This window comes from Pocillopora verrucosa, chromosome 1, assembly GCF_036669915.1.
Source record: "Pocillopora verrucosa isolate sample1 chromosome 1, ASM3666991v2, whole genome shotgun sequence".
In the NCBI taxonomy this organism is placed as follows: domain Eukaryota; kingdom Metazoa; phylum Cnidaria; class Anthozoa; order Scleractinia; family Pocilloporidae; genus Pocillopora; species Pocillopora verrucosa.
The window spans coordinates 19,274,574-19,289,829 of record NC_089312.1 but is presented as its reverse complement, the minus strand read 5'-3'; the positions used below and the strand labels follow the sequence as shown (position 1 = coordinate 19,289,829).

The following is a 15,256-nucleotide window of genomic DNA, read 5'->3' as shown; positions in this document are numbered from 1 at the left end:
GTGCATCTCTTGAGGACATTATCCCCTAACCCTCACCCCCTTAGTAGTGAGATAAAGTTATCATCTGCGAACAGCCTAGAAGGGAGGGAGAGAGGGGGTTTTAGTTTCTGTGAGGAAACAATCATCATTGGTTTTTATTTTCCTATTTAAATAGATTTTTGTCTTAGATTACAACAACCCCAGATTTTAATATTAGAATCTTTATCAACTTTGCATCTTTTTACAGAAATTTAGTGCACTCTTTTCCACCCTTCTAGAGAACGTATTAAACCTTCCTTCCTCTATTTTGGAACACATCTTCCTTTTATATTTTATCTTTTAATTCTTTTGAAATGTAAATGAAAATAAATTTATTAAGATATCTAGAGTCCATATTTTTTTTTAACAGATGTTCACTATGTCTACTTTTCTGCATGTTTATGATAACTCGGAAAGTGTTTGATAATTCTATTTCCAAAAGAGTGAATAACAGCGTCATTGCAGTTTGAAGTGATCCTTTGACTTTGTCGGAAGAGTCAAAAAGCAATGACAAACAAACAAAAACATCGTTAAAAAAATATCTTAAAACTCCAATTTTTCCCCTCAAAACGACTCTATGAAACCCTATTAAAGTCCCAACACTCTAGGTAGCTTTTTAAACGTGCGTCTTTCGTCTGTTTAGCCTCTTTGGCAGACGTTGTCAGGCTTGTTACGTCACGCAATCATTCCTCCCTACTAACGTTTGTGGGGAGGAATGATTGCGTGACGTGACGTGCCTAACAACTTCTGCGCAGGAGGCTACTAACTAACCTGACTGGTGTAGATTTGGAGATTAGAAAATGGAAGTATCGCTTTAAGGTTGGATTAATTGCAGTCAAAGCTATGAAAACAGATTTAAAATTATGCTTTTGTCCGATCTCTAGACAATGGCAAAGAAACTATTAAATCAATTCGCCTCATCAACATCTAAAAGCCCGTAAAAATCTCACTTGCTCCTTCGTTTTCCTAAAATTTCGCACGATTTTTCTGATACCCTGAAAATACTTTAAACAAATGTTTGGCTTTTTATGCCTTAATCTAACAGAGGGGTACGTGTTATCGGCTTTACCTTTCACTTGTGATTGCCCACCCCACGGTGAGGCTCTTCACAAAGGAAATGCAATGTGACCCGTTACATCACATTTCAAAATGGTGGCTACTGTTTTGGTTTCTAATGTAGCGGTTTGGTTATCTGTCTTTTGGGCTACTGGCATAGACTGTAAACACGACCATCCTGTTCCAACTTATTTCGGCAAACTGCATCCAAATGGAACCATCGTCGACGCTCGAAACCCGGCAAATAAGCTCAGGTTCTCTTTTCCACTGAAACCGATTACAACTCAAGATTCTGGTGCTGTTTTGAAAGTGTCACCTTCATCAGAGATAAAAAATGGCGCGGAGGTGAACGTCATGTGGCATGGAGTTACTTTTCCAAATAAAGAAGATGTCGTTGTTCTATATTGTCCACCAGATGCCGAACCTGAACGATATTTAGACTATGTCAATGTCAGTACTATAGCGACTTACCCCAAAGGTTATGGCGAGTTTGCAGTTCGGCTTTGGAACGTAAGGAAGGACTGTGTATTCAGATACTTCAGGATTGGTAATTACTCGATGCTTGCGGTGGAAAGCAATATTGTGACTTTCGAAGGAGGAGCAGAGATGCCATTACAGGGCCATCTAGCACTCACAGGCAACCCTACAGAAATGAGAGTTATGTGGGTGTCTGGCTTCAGTAAGTTCTGTAATTTGTGCATAGTTTCAGAATAGAGGGAGCAGAGAAAGCATGCTTTGGCTGGAGTTGCTCAGCGTACCATGTTGTCTGTGCCTTGCATTCTGCATTAGACTTGCCACTTTTTCCTACGGCACAAATTAAAGAATTCAATGTAACTTGGTTTTTCCATCAATCATTATTTTGTTTTTGTGGGCTAGACACTCGGTATCTTTTGACCAGCAAGCTATACAGAACCCTTTTGAAATTTTCAGAGGAGGGGTAAACTGCAATAGGATGATCCTGGACTATAATATATAAACTTTTTAGGCTATGCCACATAGAGAAGTTCTGTTTTTGACAATTTCAAGCAAGACTTTCATGCTCCACCAAAAATTGTTATTAGTTCTTAATGACACCGTTGATATATAGAATGATAATTTCCAGTTATTTTTCTAATTGCGATTTTCAATTAAACCAAATCAACAGTTAGACTCTAGAATTTCTCTTCCCCTCATATGGTGATTTCATTGCTTTAATTTTTAGCAGAATTGTCTGTTGTAAATACAACAATTCAAACAAACAAAATCAACAGTTGCCGAGCTTTCCTTTTGATAAATAGATTTTTTCTTTCTTCTCTGATGATAAATTCACTGCTTTAATTTGTAGTGGAAACTTCTTTTGTAAAATACGGGACTGACCCATCAGCTATGTCTGAAGTGATCATGGGGAATATCAGTAAAACCTACACTGCTGCTGACATGTGCAATGCACCTGCCAATGATGTCAATAACTTTGTTGATCCTGGCTATATTCATGATGTTCTGCTGACTAACCTCACACCAGGAACAAGATATTACTACTCTTATGGTTCAAAGAAGGTATTTTTTGCAGAACTGAATTGTTTTGTATACATGTGGTCTTTCAAGGGTTTTTGTTTGAAAATCAAGAAGCAGGTGAATAATGTAAGATACTGTAACATTAGATTGTTTTCTACTTTTGAATAAAAGGGGTCATCAAAAGGCAGTTGAAGAATTTGGTATACAGGTCAGAGAATTATCTGATGTCTAATGCCGTCCAAACTTCCAGCTTTTTAGGTGAACTTATGGTTTTCTGAAGATCAGTTGAAGCTAAGCATTGAAATGACATCCAAATAACTGTGCAAGTCTTGTGAATCTTTAACTTGTGTGTATGTATATGTTAACTTGTGAACTATCAGAACAGTTTGTTTTCTTGCAATATTGATAGTAGATCACCCAACACAACTGATTTCTACTGGTAAATATTTTTTATTTCACCAACAGTAAATTCCCAAATTCACAGAATTGGTAATCTTAAACTGTTTTGGGTAGACTTTGGGTAGATACTATCATAATGGATATGATGCTTTTGGGAAATAACCTTGGATATGATGCTATATGCCTGGGTAATGGATTTAGAAATAACTTTTGTCCAGGTGACTGGTAAAGATAGGTATGCCAAGTATCTTAGGACTGGCCAATTACAGTGCTCTCAACTTTTATCAGAAGTACCAATATTTATGATCTTAAAATATTTGAATGTTTAATATTTAGATGATGAGTCCCATTCAGCATTTCTATACAGCTCCTCCTGTTGGCTCTGCAAATAGGTTTACTGCCCTGGTTTATGGAGACATGGGAGTATCCCCAATACCTCGTGCATACAAGACAGCAGATTATGCAACTGAGGAGGCTAACAATGGAACTGCAGCTTTTGTAATTCACAATGGTGATATATCTTATGCTCGAGGGCATGTAAGTGAAACAAGTTTTATTGCTTTTGCTTTAAGTTTAGTCTTAAGTTTTTGGTCAAGCCATAACAAATCTTTAGTTGTACATCAAGACGCTAATCACAAGCCTTCGAAGCCGCTTTTATTTTAAAAACCCAAGTAGTGCTAATGTAGGATACTTGCACATAATCCTCTTTCAGTTGAATCAAGCTTTTTTTCAAGTATTCCCTTATGCTGCTATTGTGCCTCCAAAAAGTCTCTTTCTTATAATCTTCGCACTTTGCACAACAGTTCCTAAAAGAAATGAATTTTACAGGTTTCTTCTACATGTAGTTTCTGTAAGACCATTCCCACATGAAATAAACATTTTATATTCATCACAGGCCTACATTTGGGAACAGTGGCATGCAATTATTGAGCCCTATGCCACCATACTGCCATATATGGTGGGTATTGGGAACCATGAGCAGGATCACGTGAAGGGAGGATCCAAGGACCCCAGTGGAGCTCCTGGAGAAGGCTTTCATCCTTGGTGGTCAGGGGGATGGGGCCATGATTCATTTGGTGAATGTGGTGTTCCAATGTATTACCGTTTCCACATGCCTGACAATGGAAATGCAGTGTGGTGGTAAGTCCAGATATGACAAACTTATTCCCTCTCTCACAAACTCAAAGTTTTTGTTGTTTCCCTCCTGTAACTCTTCATTGAACACAGAAAGGAGTTTTTATGTCAAGTGTAGATCATGTATGGTGATTAATCCAGACTTTCATGTTGGGGTCATGAAAAGGATTTTGAATTATTGAAACTCTTGCTTTTAACAGAAAAAAAATGACAACTCACAAGATGGTATTGTTATAGGTAATAACATGATTTCAAGTGGATTTTGGTTTTGGTGACTGAGCATGAATTAATTTTTTCAAAAGCAGAAAAATTGCATGAGCCTGTAGGGCAAGTGCAATTTGAAGTCTTCAAAAAATTTACAAGTGCTTATTCACACCAAATTGCATGAGAAATTGTGTCATAACTTATTTATAATTTTCATGAAAAAAGCATCGCAGAAGTCAGGACAGACAAAATTTTGACAGTGCATGTTATTTGTACTTTACACTTGTGTCATGACTTTGCACTCATTTTACTTAAAAAATGTACACCTTTCAAGCCAATTAGAAGTGCATAATTTTTTTTGTCATGTATAGTTTTAACCAACTTTCTGCATGTGTACAAATAATGCCTGTAATGAACAGTCACAGAAGTCTTAAAGCAATTTGCCATTTTCATTTTTTTTTTGTTATGCTTTTCTCATCAGAAATTATTTTTACATCAAAAAAAGATATTGTATCGGATGATTGATGTAGATTACACCTCTTTTTGAAAACGTTAATTTTTTTTCTTTCTTTTGACAGGTACAGCTTTGATTATGGCAGTATCCACTTCACGATGATGAGCACAGAACACAACTTTACACAAGGATCTCGTCAGTACAAATGGATCGAACAAGACTTAAAGAATGTCAACCGCTCTCTCACCCCTTGGGTAGCAATTGTAGGCCACAGAGCTATGTACTCAAGTCAGAAGGAGGAAGGTAAGTGGGACAAATAGAATTAAGTATCAAGCCCAATAACAAAGTAAGAGAGACATCCTATCCATTCTCTGAATGATGAAAGTTGTTAGAATAGCATTTCATTCTTGTGATAGAGATACAGTTTACTGGTATTTATTTATACTCCTGAACGGAGAGAGAGCCATGGAGATACTAATCTGGCTTGGCAAAGAACTCAAAACAGTAACTTAACAAATGCAAGTGGAGAGAGAACTATAGTAATTGCAAATTTTCCTGGTAAAGAACTCAACACAGTTACTCGGCTAGTCTAAATTCCAGCTCTGGGTGAAGAGAAAGCCATATTGATTATGAATCTTTTTGTTAAAGAACTCAACACAGTTACTTAACAAGTGCAAAATCCACTGTGGGTGGAGAAAAAGCCATAGTGATAACAACTTTCCTCTTTAAATAACTCAACACAGTAAGTTAACCAGTGCAAAATCCTACTCTGGACGTATAATAACTTTTCTCTGTAAAGAACTTAACACAGTTACTCAGCCAGTGCAAAATCCATTCTGAGTGGAGAGAGAGCCATTCGTGGTTAATTCTGCTCTTGGCAATGAACTCAACACAGTTAGTTAGCCAGTGCAGAATCGAACTCTGGGTAAAGATAGAGCCATGAAAGAACTCAACACACTTACTTTAACTAGCACCAACATCCACACCTCTTGTCCTGGAGTCCAGGACATTAATTGTGAGGCCACCACAACTCACACACAGAAGGAAACCTTACAAATTTACTTGAGATACTCACTTTCAAGAGTAGGTGCTGAGTCAGGGATAATTAAGAATAATTTTGTTTCAACAACGGTTTTCATCGGCTAATAAACAGAGGCTCTTATCAGGCTTATTAACAAATCTGCGTGATTTGTAAATAACATCATCAATATGATTATTGTTTTTATCGTCATTATATTCAATATAATTTTAAAATTTTAACCATTGTTTTCCACTTTGTCTTTGTTTTACCTTTGCAGTGGATTACATCGTCTCCCTTGGCATGCAGCACGCATTAGATTCTCTGTTGTATAAGTACAAAGTTGATCTGGCCTTCTGGGCTCATTATCACAGCTATGAGCGCACATGTCCTGTCTACCAGCGTCAGTGTACCCCAGGAGCACCTGTGCACATCGTCGTGGGGACAGCAGGGAAAGAGTTGGATACAGAAGATTATTTTCCTGCGAGCTGGTCGCTGTATCACGAAAGGGACTATGGATATGGCCGGCTGACTCAAGCTAATCGGTCTGCGCTGCTGTGGGAATGGGTTCAGAATACAAGCGGAAAGGTCAAAGATCAAGTGTGGTTGACGAAGTGATAATCATTTTTTATGTGTGCTAACCCTCGTTTGGTATAAAATAGACAATGCAGACTTAAAAATGAGTTTTTAAAACTTAATTATCATAATCTTATTTTCACTTTAATAGCACTGTATAGACTTAAATATGTTTACCGGTAATGCTGTCTTTTGTGGATTGATTAATGGAGAAAGGCGAGATTTCTCCTGAATTAGCAACTGATAATCTACTATAAGACAGAGGGCCAAATTTCGAGCATAAGTGGAATAATCATAACCCAGAGTAAACTGATTTATCTGATGCAATATCCAGAACACACAGAGGTTGGTTATCAGAGACATTCGAAGTTACCGACATTGTAAGCGAGAGGTTGTTCCTCAGACGGCCCCAGCTAGTTGAGGTTACGAGGACTGAACACGAAAAATAACGTTTGTTACCAGTACAGTATAACTCTCTCTCGTAGAAGTGAGTAAGATACTAACCCTTTGATATGTGACGCAGTTGAGTGAATGTTATTAAATTTTTTTCGATTGATTTTTTCATTTAAGGTTGTCTCTTAGTGTTGTTAGTCGGTGCCTGTGCCCTCCGTTCTTGATGCGCGCGCCGTGTGTCTCCTCCCTGCAACCAGGAGCTCGATTCAAGGTTGCCAATAGCCTAGTGCTATTTTCCACGCGGAAGGATCGGACAATTATCGTGCGTTACTCGAGAGGCACAAAACGTGCTCATGCGGCTTCTTTCATGCGAGGTAACGTTTGTCTTGTTGACGACGAAATGTGCGAATTACAAAAAATCGATTTAGAAAGACAATTTTTATTAATTTCGTGTTTTCTAGAAATTGTTTTCCAGAATTAATGAGTTCATAAACTTTGAGATCGAGATCAACAGTGTTTCTCACAGAGTCAGGGATCAGGCCGTATTAAAAAATAACAGGCTCCTGATCATAATAAGACAATGTGCATGTGCTTACAGGTATTTTATTGAGGGCGGCCAATACTGCTGAGCTCTGGTTAGTTATGAAATCTTTGATAACCATAAGATATGTACAACATTGGCCTGTCTCTGCTTGAATAATGATCTTTAGGCTTCTGTTTAATAATAATCGCTGGAGTAACCAGGGACCAAGCAGAGGGAGGGGCTGGGGGGGCTTACACCCCCCCCTTTTTTTTGGTAAAAAAACTTGTCTAGCTGAGCATGCCTCAGACCCATGCCTTGTTGGCTAAAGCTTACGCGTGCGTCTTTAGCACCCCCTACTCAAAAATTTGCTGCGCGGGCCCTGATAACACTCGCTATGAAATAAGTTTTCCATTACATTATACAATTACGTAAAATGTAATAAATTTTCAAACGAAGAGGGCCCGAACTTACACTTGCATGATCTGCGATGGGTTAGACAACAGAGTTATGACGATACATGTCATTCGAGATCTATTACATTTTGCGTCGAAAAGTTATTACTACATTTTGCGGTGTAACAGGCATTTTTACGCGAGCCAATGTAAAATTGGCAGCCAAGTGGTAGATACCGGAAGGGGGGGCAGGGGAGGTGAAATTGTCAGCCCGGTTAGCTTTTGGGTTAATAACTACATCAAGCGCAAATTGACGACATTTTAACCCCATCTACACAATTAGAACCGATGAAACCCTGCAAAAAGTACCGTACTAATGAACATTCTCGCCTACCTTATTTTAAAAGGTAACCAAAGTCATCAATAAGTTCTTTTTCAGTGTTCATTTTTGGGTCAAAATATTAAAAAAGTAACGCCGCAAAACTTCAGGAAAAGAATATGAAAATACCGTTACAACACACTACCGGTAACGCCCCCACCCACCCCCGCTTCGAATACGGTCTTCAACACTATGAAGATCACACAATCACTTGCACATCACGCCATCACAGACACATCACGCATCCTTTTCAGGCAGTGACCCTTTCTTCCTCGTTACGCAACAGTGATGATATAAGCTCCGGCGCTGCAACAACCAGAAATTTTAACATGGCAGCTTGGTGGGCTCATCTGTTAGCATATTTTCTTCTTGGCCTATTTTCAGCGACAGAGACAAAGAAAAACCACGCGGTTCCCACTTACTTTAAACGCATAAATCCGGATGGCTCACTGGTAGACGCCGGCAATCTCAAAATTCGTGTAGAGTTTGCGAATCCAACTCGGAGAGATTTTTCCACCGGTGCGATTCTGGAGGTCAATCCCTCTTTGGTGGAAAACAGTGCCACTGTGAATGTTTCTTGGAGTGGAATACAGATGCCTAACAGCCCGGATATTATCGCGTTTTATTGCCCTGAAGAGGATCATCCTGATCATTATTTGGACTTGTTTTACGTGACAGACTCACCAAGTTATGTTTTTGGATATGGCTGGAGGCAGGTCACTGTGCACAATATGAGAACCAGCTGCGAATTCCGTTATTATCAGGAGAAACAAATTCAAGTAGCCACCAGTAATGTGCTCGAATTTAAGGGAGGAAAAAATGCTCCTTTGCAAGGTCATCTGGCCCTTACAGGCGATCCAACACAGATGAGAGTTATGTGGGTTTCGGGAACAGGTAAAATCATTGTTGCGCCGTTTATTTAGTGAAGTGCTTAGCTGTTGATAAACTTTCACTTCCGATCCTACTTTTCGCCGAACGCTTACTACTTCTTGAACTTGCAACGATGACTGTGCAAGTGATCGGCACGAAAAAGGGGCTGGGCATTGAAGGTTATGATCATAAGAGGTGCTGAAATTAAGAATTTGTTCATGGTTAGCGAGCGTATATCGAGTTATGGATGTACGCGGTTTGGAGAGCACGAAAAATGTGAAAGAGTAGCTCGAGGCACAGCCGAAAGCAACTCTAGCTTTTTGAGTCCTCTCCAAACTTTCTAAGTGCATCCATAACTTGATAAAAGCACAGCTAAAAGCATGAGCAAATTCTTTTATAACAGAGCGACAAGGATCTGCGCGAAAAAGCCTTTTATTGTGATAGAGTGCAAAATTCTCACAACGCACAAAAAAAAGTAAACAAACGTCCCTATTGGCTGGTCAAAAACACGCCACATTTTTATACTTTGGTTTGAGCAAGGACATCTTGATCCAGTTAACCTGTAACTGTAAATGAAAAGCTCAAAATTTACGGGGAAAATAGAGAAAATCAAAGCCAAATGAACTCAAGTGTCACCAAAAAATGTTTTAAAAGTCAAAGACCCGAAGTTATCAAGAGTTTAAACTGTTTTGATTGGTTAAAATAATGTTTACGCTGCCGTGCACGGTGCAATTGGAGAAAACAGACTGCAGGAAACTTGCAGTTTTCTCCTGGGCAACCACCACGCTGTTATTTTGACGAACAGTTATGGCTGCAGCAGAAACTCTGAAGCCAGGTAAAAGAAATGCCCACGTCATCTTATTTACGCACGGGCGTGTGTAAATAAAGATTTTGTTCATAGCGGCTAAATAGGACTTATATAGGGCAAGCACGCGCGCTATGTTATAAGATATGTTAATCAATGGACTCGTAATGATTAGTCGTGTCACGTGACCTCACCTGATGTGCAGTAAGCATTTACGTTCATATCTCCCAAATGGACGCGATCGATCACACGAGTGATTCTCATTCACAGTTAGAGGTGGAGGGGACCTTAACATAACGATTGTGTGCGCTTGAATGTCGTGACTCTGCGCCCTTGATTTCTTTGATAACCTTACTTTGTACCTTAGGATGGCTGACAGCTACTGAGACTGTCAAATTTAGGGAAAAAATTATTGGTTATCCTGATAGAGAAAAGTTATTGCATTGTTCTTCACTCTATCTTGATAAATTTCTTTAGCAATTGTTGAAGGATGACGAGAATGTGGCAGCGTCGTAAGCAAACCACCGCTGTACATCTTCCTAGGAAAATTTTACTATGGTCGTGCATCTCTCATTTAAATCTCATCATTTGCGTCTTCGTAATACTGAGATGGTTTTTTTTCAGATGAAACTCCGGTTGTATACTATGGAAAAGATCCCTCTCTGCTGAAGTTCAGGGCCACAGGCACCTCAAAGACATACCAAAGGAGCGATATGTGTGGCCCACCGGCGTCGTTGTGGATATGTTTTAGAAATCCTGGCTACATTCATGATGTTCTCTTGACAGGATTGACTCCCTCTATACAGTATTTCTATTCGTACGGATCATCGGAGGTTTGTTGGTAACTTTAAAGAGAAACTCAGAAAAAAAATGAACCCTAGAGACTCTCGTGAAATTTTTTCCGATGAGAAAGCCAATCGGGGAACAGAGAAGTAAACCGCAAACAGGAACGGTAAAGAGTTTGTGGTTCTTGGATTTTTCTGCATGCCCTGAACTTTTTTGTAATTCTACGGTACATAACTGATTTTTCATAATCATACTCAACGAGTTCATGCGTTTCTCAGTACGAGGATGTGAGATTTTGCAGTTAGGTGTTCCAACACTAACGTCTTACTGGTCTTACTGGTATTTTTCGAGCATCATAGCTGGGGATTTTCCATTACACCATCAACGCCCTCATACGCCTCTCTCCCTCTTTGTCAGCTACTTCTCACATCTAATACACACCTTCCTCGAACTTCAAGTTTCTAAATAGGCCCCTTGCCTTCCTCCTCCACCCGCATAAAGGACACTATTGTAGTACTTGTACTGTCATTCATTTTGACTAGATAACGTTTCAGGTTTTTACATCGTACATTTTCAATCGTAGAGAAGCATAATGCTTTTATGATATGCGTGAAATGTAGGCGGCAATTCCTTCCCTTCTCTGGAAGCCCTCGAAATACACGAGCTCCGACCCCGAGGGATTTCTGAAGTGTTTGCACTTATAATTACTTATCATAACTTTGACCGAGAGGGGGTCCTATGCACCATAGGCCCCATTAGCCACGCCTCCGCTTGTCTTAATTAATTCTGATACAGGGAGACGTTGTGACAAACGACACGGGGAAAAGATCCCACGAAATGAACTTGAGGGAAGATTTGTGTGAAAGAGTTTTCACCTTATTTCCTACGATTTCTCCATGGTTTTATCTCCTTGTGCAGATAATGAGCCCTGTGCGCCACTTTCGTTCAGCTCCCGTCACAGATCCAGATGCGTCCTTTAAATTTGTAGTTTATGGAGACATGGGGATCACAGCCATCCCTGGCGCGCACGATACAGCTAAGTACATGGTTGAGGAAGCCAAGAACGGAAGCTCACTTGTTTTCCACATTGGTGACATTTCATACGCTGTTGGAATTGTAAGTAAATTTAAAAAAGCGTAAGCATCCGAATTTTGAAGCAGAATTAGTCCGCCGTTATGCAACTGAAAACATGTCAACAAACAACTTGTCTAGTTATCTGTTCATCGAACAGTAGGGGGGCCCACAATCAGCGCTAAAATTAGTTGACACATCATGTTTGTACAGTCCTATTTATGCGTAGAATAACACTCCTGTTTCTAACACACTCTAAATCATTGACAAGACCTCCCCCCCCTCTCTCTCTCCTCCATTCAATGTTGCCTTTATGTAGCTAAAAGTTCATGGAATCACAATACAGCGTTGTTTTGGGATAAAGGGGGCGGATAGGTTAACTTAACAAGACCAAAGAGATAAAATTGAAGGAACAGGGGGGTTGAAAAGGTCAATGCGTCAACAATTTTGTTGCCGATTGCAGGTTCTTCGATCAAACTGCATCAAAACACGTATGTATAAACGCGACATGTACACCGACAATATGTTTTTTTACCCCTAATTCCATGCGGCTGCACTCACTTGTAGTATTATCGATACTACATGTTTGTGCGGACACGGAAGGAAGATATAGAAGGCCTAAGATAAATAAACTGAGAGCATCAAACAACGGGTGCCATGATGTCTCATGCAACGTAGGTTTCTGTACATACCTACGTCACGATATATAGACCATTTTTAGCATCATAGAAAAGAACATTTGAAGAGAGGGTTATCTTTACCAACAGTTTGCCGGGATGGACAATGACTGAGGAAGTGAGAATAAACCAGAAAAAAAAATAGAAAAGATGGCGTGGGATGGTGGTGATCAGCATGGATTGAATCCAGAAATATTTTAGTTTCATTTTTCAAGACGTAGTAGACTATGACGTAGCTCCTATAGAACCATGTAACTTTCAAATTTCCTGTCTTTGTGTATCAGGCCTATATCTGGGAACTATGGCACGATCTCATCGAGCCTTATGCTACATTGATGCCATACATGGTGGGCGTGGGAAATCACGAACAAGACCATATCTTTGGAGGTTCCAAGGACCCTAGTGGTGCCCCGGGTGATGGCTGGCACCCTTGGTGGGGAAACTATTTGGATGACTCAGGGGGAGAGTGTGGAGTGCCTATGTTCTACAGATTTCATATGCCTGACAATGGAAATGGACTTTGGTGGTATGTCGTCAGTCTTACATTTTACCACTTCTATCATAATTACCACGCATTGTTGATGTCTTCTCTTGTCAGTCGAAGTTGTTCCAAACCATGTACATATCCTTCAGGTTGGGAGCATTCGAAGATGTTGTTATTTTCTCAGAGTTTAAAGTACGGGCGCACATCGCCGCGCACCTTTACACTAAGGACGAGATGAATAACCATGATGATGATGATGATGATGAGGATGATCATCTCTTCCCTTGCACACATCAAATAGCAACTTGTTTATTGCAGTAAATCATATTTAACTTAACCGCCGGCAGCTATCTTCTTGAAACTTTCTTGAAAGGTTTTCCATCATTTACTGATTCCCTTCGCGTTCAATTATATTGACCATCAGCCATTGCAGTTGGAAGGGTCAAATTCTTCCACAAGACTTGCACTCTCTGTATGATAGGGAGATTTACGATCCTGATCATTACGATTCGTCCTGGTCACCGCTACTGTTTTGATATTACAGGTACAGCTATGAATATGGAAGCGTTCATTTCATTATGATGAGCACCGAACATGATATCAGACCCGGATCAAGGCAGTACACTTGGCTGGAAAATGACTTGAAGAAAGTTGATCGCAATATAACACCTTGGATTGTGCTGGGAGGACATCGACCAATGTATACAAGTCAGAAAGTGCTGAGTAAGCACTTATGATGTATTTTAAAAAATTTTTTTGCCAGAATCCCGAGATGCCAATGCTAATTCAGCACATACCACGCATCTAAGACACCTCTCAGATATTTAGGAAACACGCTCATTCACTGAACATGAACTTTGGTCCGAATTGGAAAAAGCAGTACTATAACCCTTTTCAAAATCTGTCACTTTCATAAGATAGACGCCAAATTTTGATAACGACCTTGCCATTCCTGAGGGTGTCCAATGAATAAGAAAGGATGATATTAATACATTCGTGTAGAGGTCAGAGGTTTCTTTGAGGAATCAAACGTATGATCCTCCGCTTTGTACCACCTGAAGAATGTTCTACCATCAGACTCATGGAAGCTCTAGCTCCGCCGAGTTTTCTTTCGCGAGATTAGTGTTCGGCTTTCCATTGACTTATAACCATCCTTTCTCCTAGGGGACTACATTGTGTCAAGAGGCTTGCAGTATTATTTGGAAAACCTCTTCCACGAATATCAAGTGGACCTTGCCTTCTGGGGACACTATCACAGCTACGAAAGAACATGCGCAGTTTACAAGCATCAATGTCAGGAGGATGGAATTGGCACAACACACGTGGTGGTTGGGTCTGCTGGGTTTTGGTTGAATTTACAAGGCTATTGGGATGTGAAATGGTCACGTTTTCGAGAGAATGACTACGGATATGGAAGAGTCCTTGTGGCTAATAGGTCAGCATTGTATTTTGAATGGGTCCGAAATAAAGACAAGGTTGTCCGTGATAAAGTTTGGTTGATGAAACCAGATCGAAAAAGTGGAGATAATGAAGTATTGAGATATCGAAAATTATAAAACTGTTAATTGTTGGTGAGGTCAAGCATACTTGTCACGAATTAAGAATTTATTTCATAGAATTTTACAGCTCGTTGTTTTCATAAATAATATTGTCATATACCTTTGCTTGAAAGCCTTGAAAGTAACAACGGTATTGATAACGATGAGAATAATTAATCTTTTTTAGAAAATAAAATTCACTGAAAATGTTCACAAAATATTTATATCACATTACTGATTAACTCTGGGGAGAGTGGAAATCATAAAAGGAAATTATGCTGCGATTCGCTGACCAGAATTTTGTTGTGCAACCAAATATAATCATGTCATCTCGTTATGGCTTGAATCTTTTTTTTCTTTACTGGTTCTTGAAAAGAGGAATCAGCACTAACTTTGCAGCTGTAGATTTTGCTTTCGATCGATTGGCATTGATAAATTGCTATTTTCGGGTCTAGTATGAAAAAGGTAAAGCTGAAATGAATATGGTGTGTCACGGTCAGTGGTTTGAATTCATCGAAATAACGAAATTTAGTTAGTCGAGAAGTTGGTGTGAGTTTTCGTTTAATCAATCACAAAGCGATGTAAAACAAAGCCAAGTCATTGATGATTAAAAATTAACTGACAAAAAGTCTACCACTTGTTACATCACAGCAAAGTGCAGAGCAGGCGTAATTTTGGCGAGCGTGTGCTCAGTATTTTCTTAACGAAAATTATGGCCACCGTCTTTGATTTTAATGGCAGCGGAGGGCTGGAGAGAGAAAGAAATTTGTACCAAGGGGGCGATCAAGGGTCATTTGGAAAATATAGAGTACAGCAAATATCAGCTCATAGTTGTGACCGCGGAGGAGGTTTTGTCGAAGCCATTTCTTTTCTTGCTTAAAAAAACTGCCTCGCCGTTTCACTCATCGGCTCTAAGTGTGTTTGTTTTTGTCGGAAGACAGCGCTTCCGGTTTTTAATTTAACTCAATTTCAATGGTTACCAGCT

At 39.6% G+C, this 15,256-nt stretch overlaps 2 protein-coding genes across 2 annotated transcripts; both read left to right on the top strand.

Moving 5' to 3' along the window:
• The first annotated feature begins 814 nt into the window (after window positions 1-814).
• Window positions 815-6,922, top strand: LOC131788730 (uncharacterized). The gene is made up of 6 exons (XM_059105812.2): window positions 815-1,753; window positions 2,399-2,610; window positions 3,304-3,504; window positions 3,863-4,107; window positions 4,884-5,062; window positions 6,058-6,922. The coding sequence occupies exons 1-6, from the start codon at window positions 1,168-1,170 to the stop codon at window positions 6,393-6,395; spliced, it is 1,761 nt and encodes a 586-aa protein (XP_058961795.2). The 5' UTR covers window positions 815-1,167; the 3' UTR covers window positions 6,396-6,922.
• Window positions 6,923-8,363: 1,441 nt separating this feature from the next.
• Window positions 8,364-14,807, top strand: LOC131788824 (uncharacterized). Its single transcript, XM_059105917.2, has 6 exons — window positions 8,364-8,934; window positions 10,340-10,548; window positions 11,420-11,617; window positions 12,534-12,775; window positions 13,278-13,456; window positions 13,898-14,807. The coding sequence occupies exons 1-6, from the start codon at window positions 8,370-8,372 to the stop codon at window positions 14,287-14,289; spliced, it is 1,785 nt and encodes a 594-aa protein (XP_058961900.2). The 5' UTR covers window positions 8,364-8,369; the 3' UTR covers window positions 14,290-14,807.
• Window positions 14,808-15,256: the final 449 nt, after the last annotated feature.

Bases quoted from the DNA above. Each gene is read 5' to 3' on its own strand.
- LOC131788824 (XM_059105917.2), top strand. From the start codon at position 8,370: ATGGCAGCTTGGTGGGCTCATCTGTTAGCATATTTTCTTCTTGGCCTA. The intron at 10,549-11,419 runs GTTTGTTGGTAA...CTCCTTGTGCAG, and splicing joins ATTCGTACGGATCATCGGAG to ATAATGAGCCCTGTGCGCCA. The intron at 11,618-12,533 runs GTAAGTAAATTT...TTTGTGTATCAG, and splicing joins TTTCATACGCTGTTGGAATT to GCCTATATCTGGGAACTATG.
- LOC131788730 (XM_059105812.2), top strand. From the start codon at position 1,168: ATGGTGGCTACTGTTTTGGTTTCTAATGTAGCGGTTTGGTTATCTGTC. The intron at 2,611-3,303 runs GTATTTTTTGCA...TTTAATATTTAG, and splicing joins ACTCTTATGGTTCAAAGAAG to ATGATGAGTCCCATTCAGCA. The intron at 4,108-4,883 runs GTAAGTCCAGAT...TTCTTTTGACAG, and splicing joins AATGGAAATGCAGTGTGGTG to GTACAGCTTTGATTATGGCA.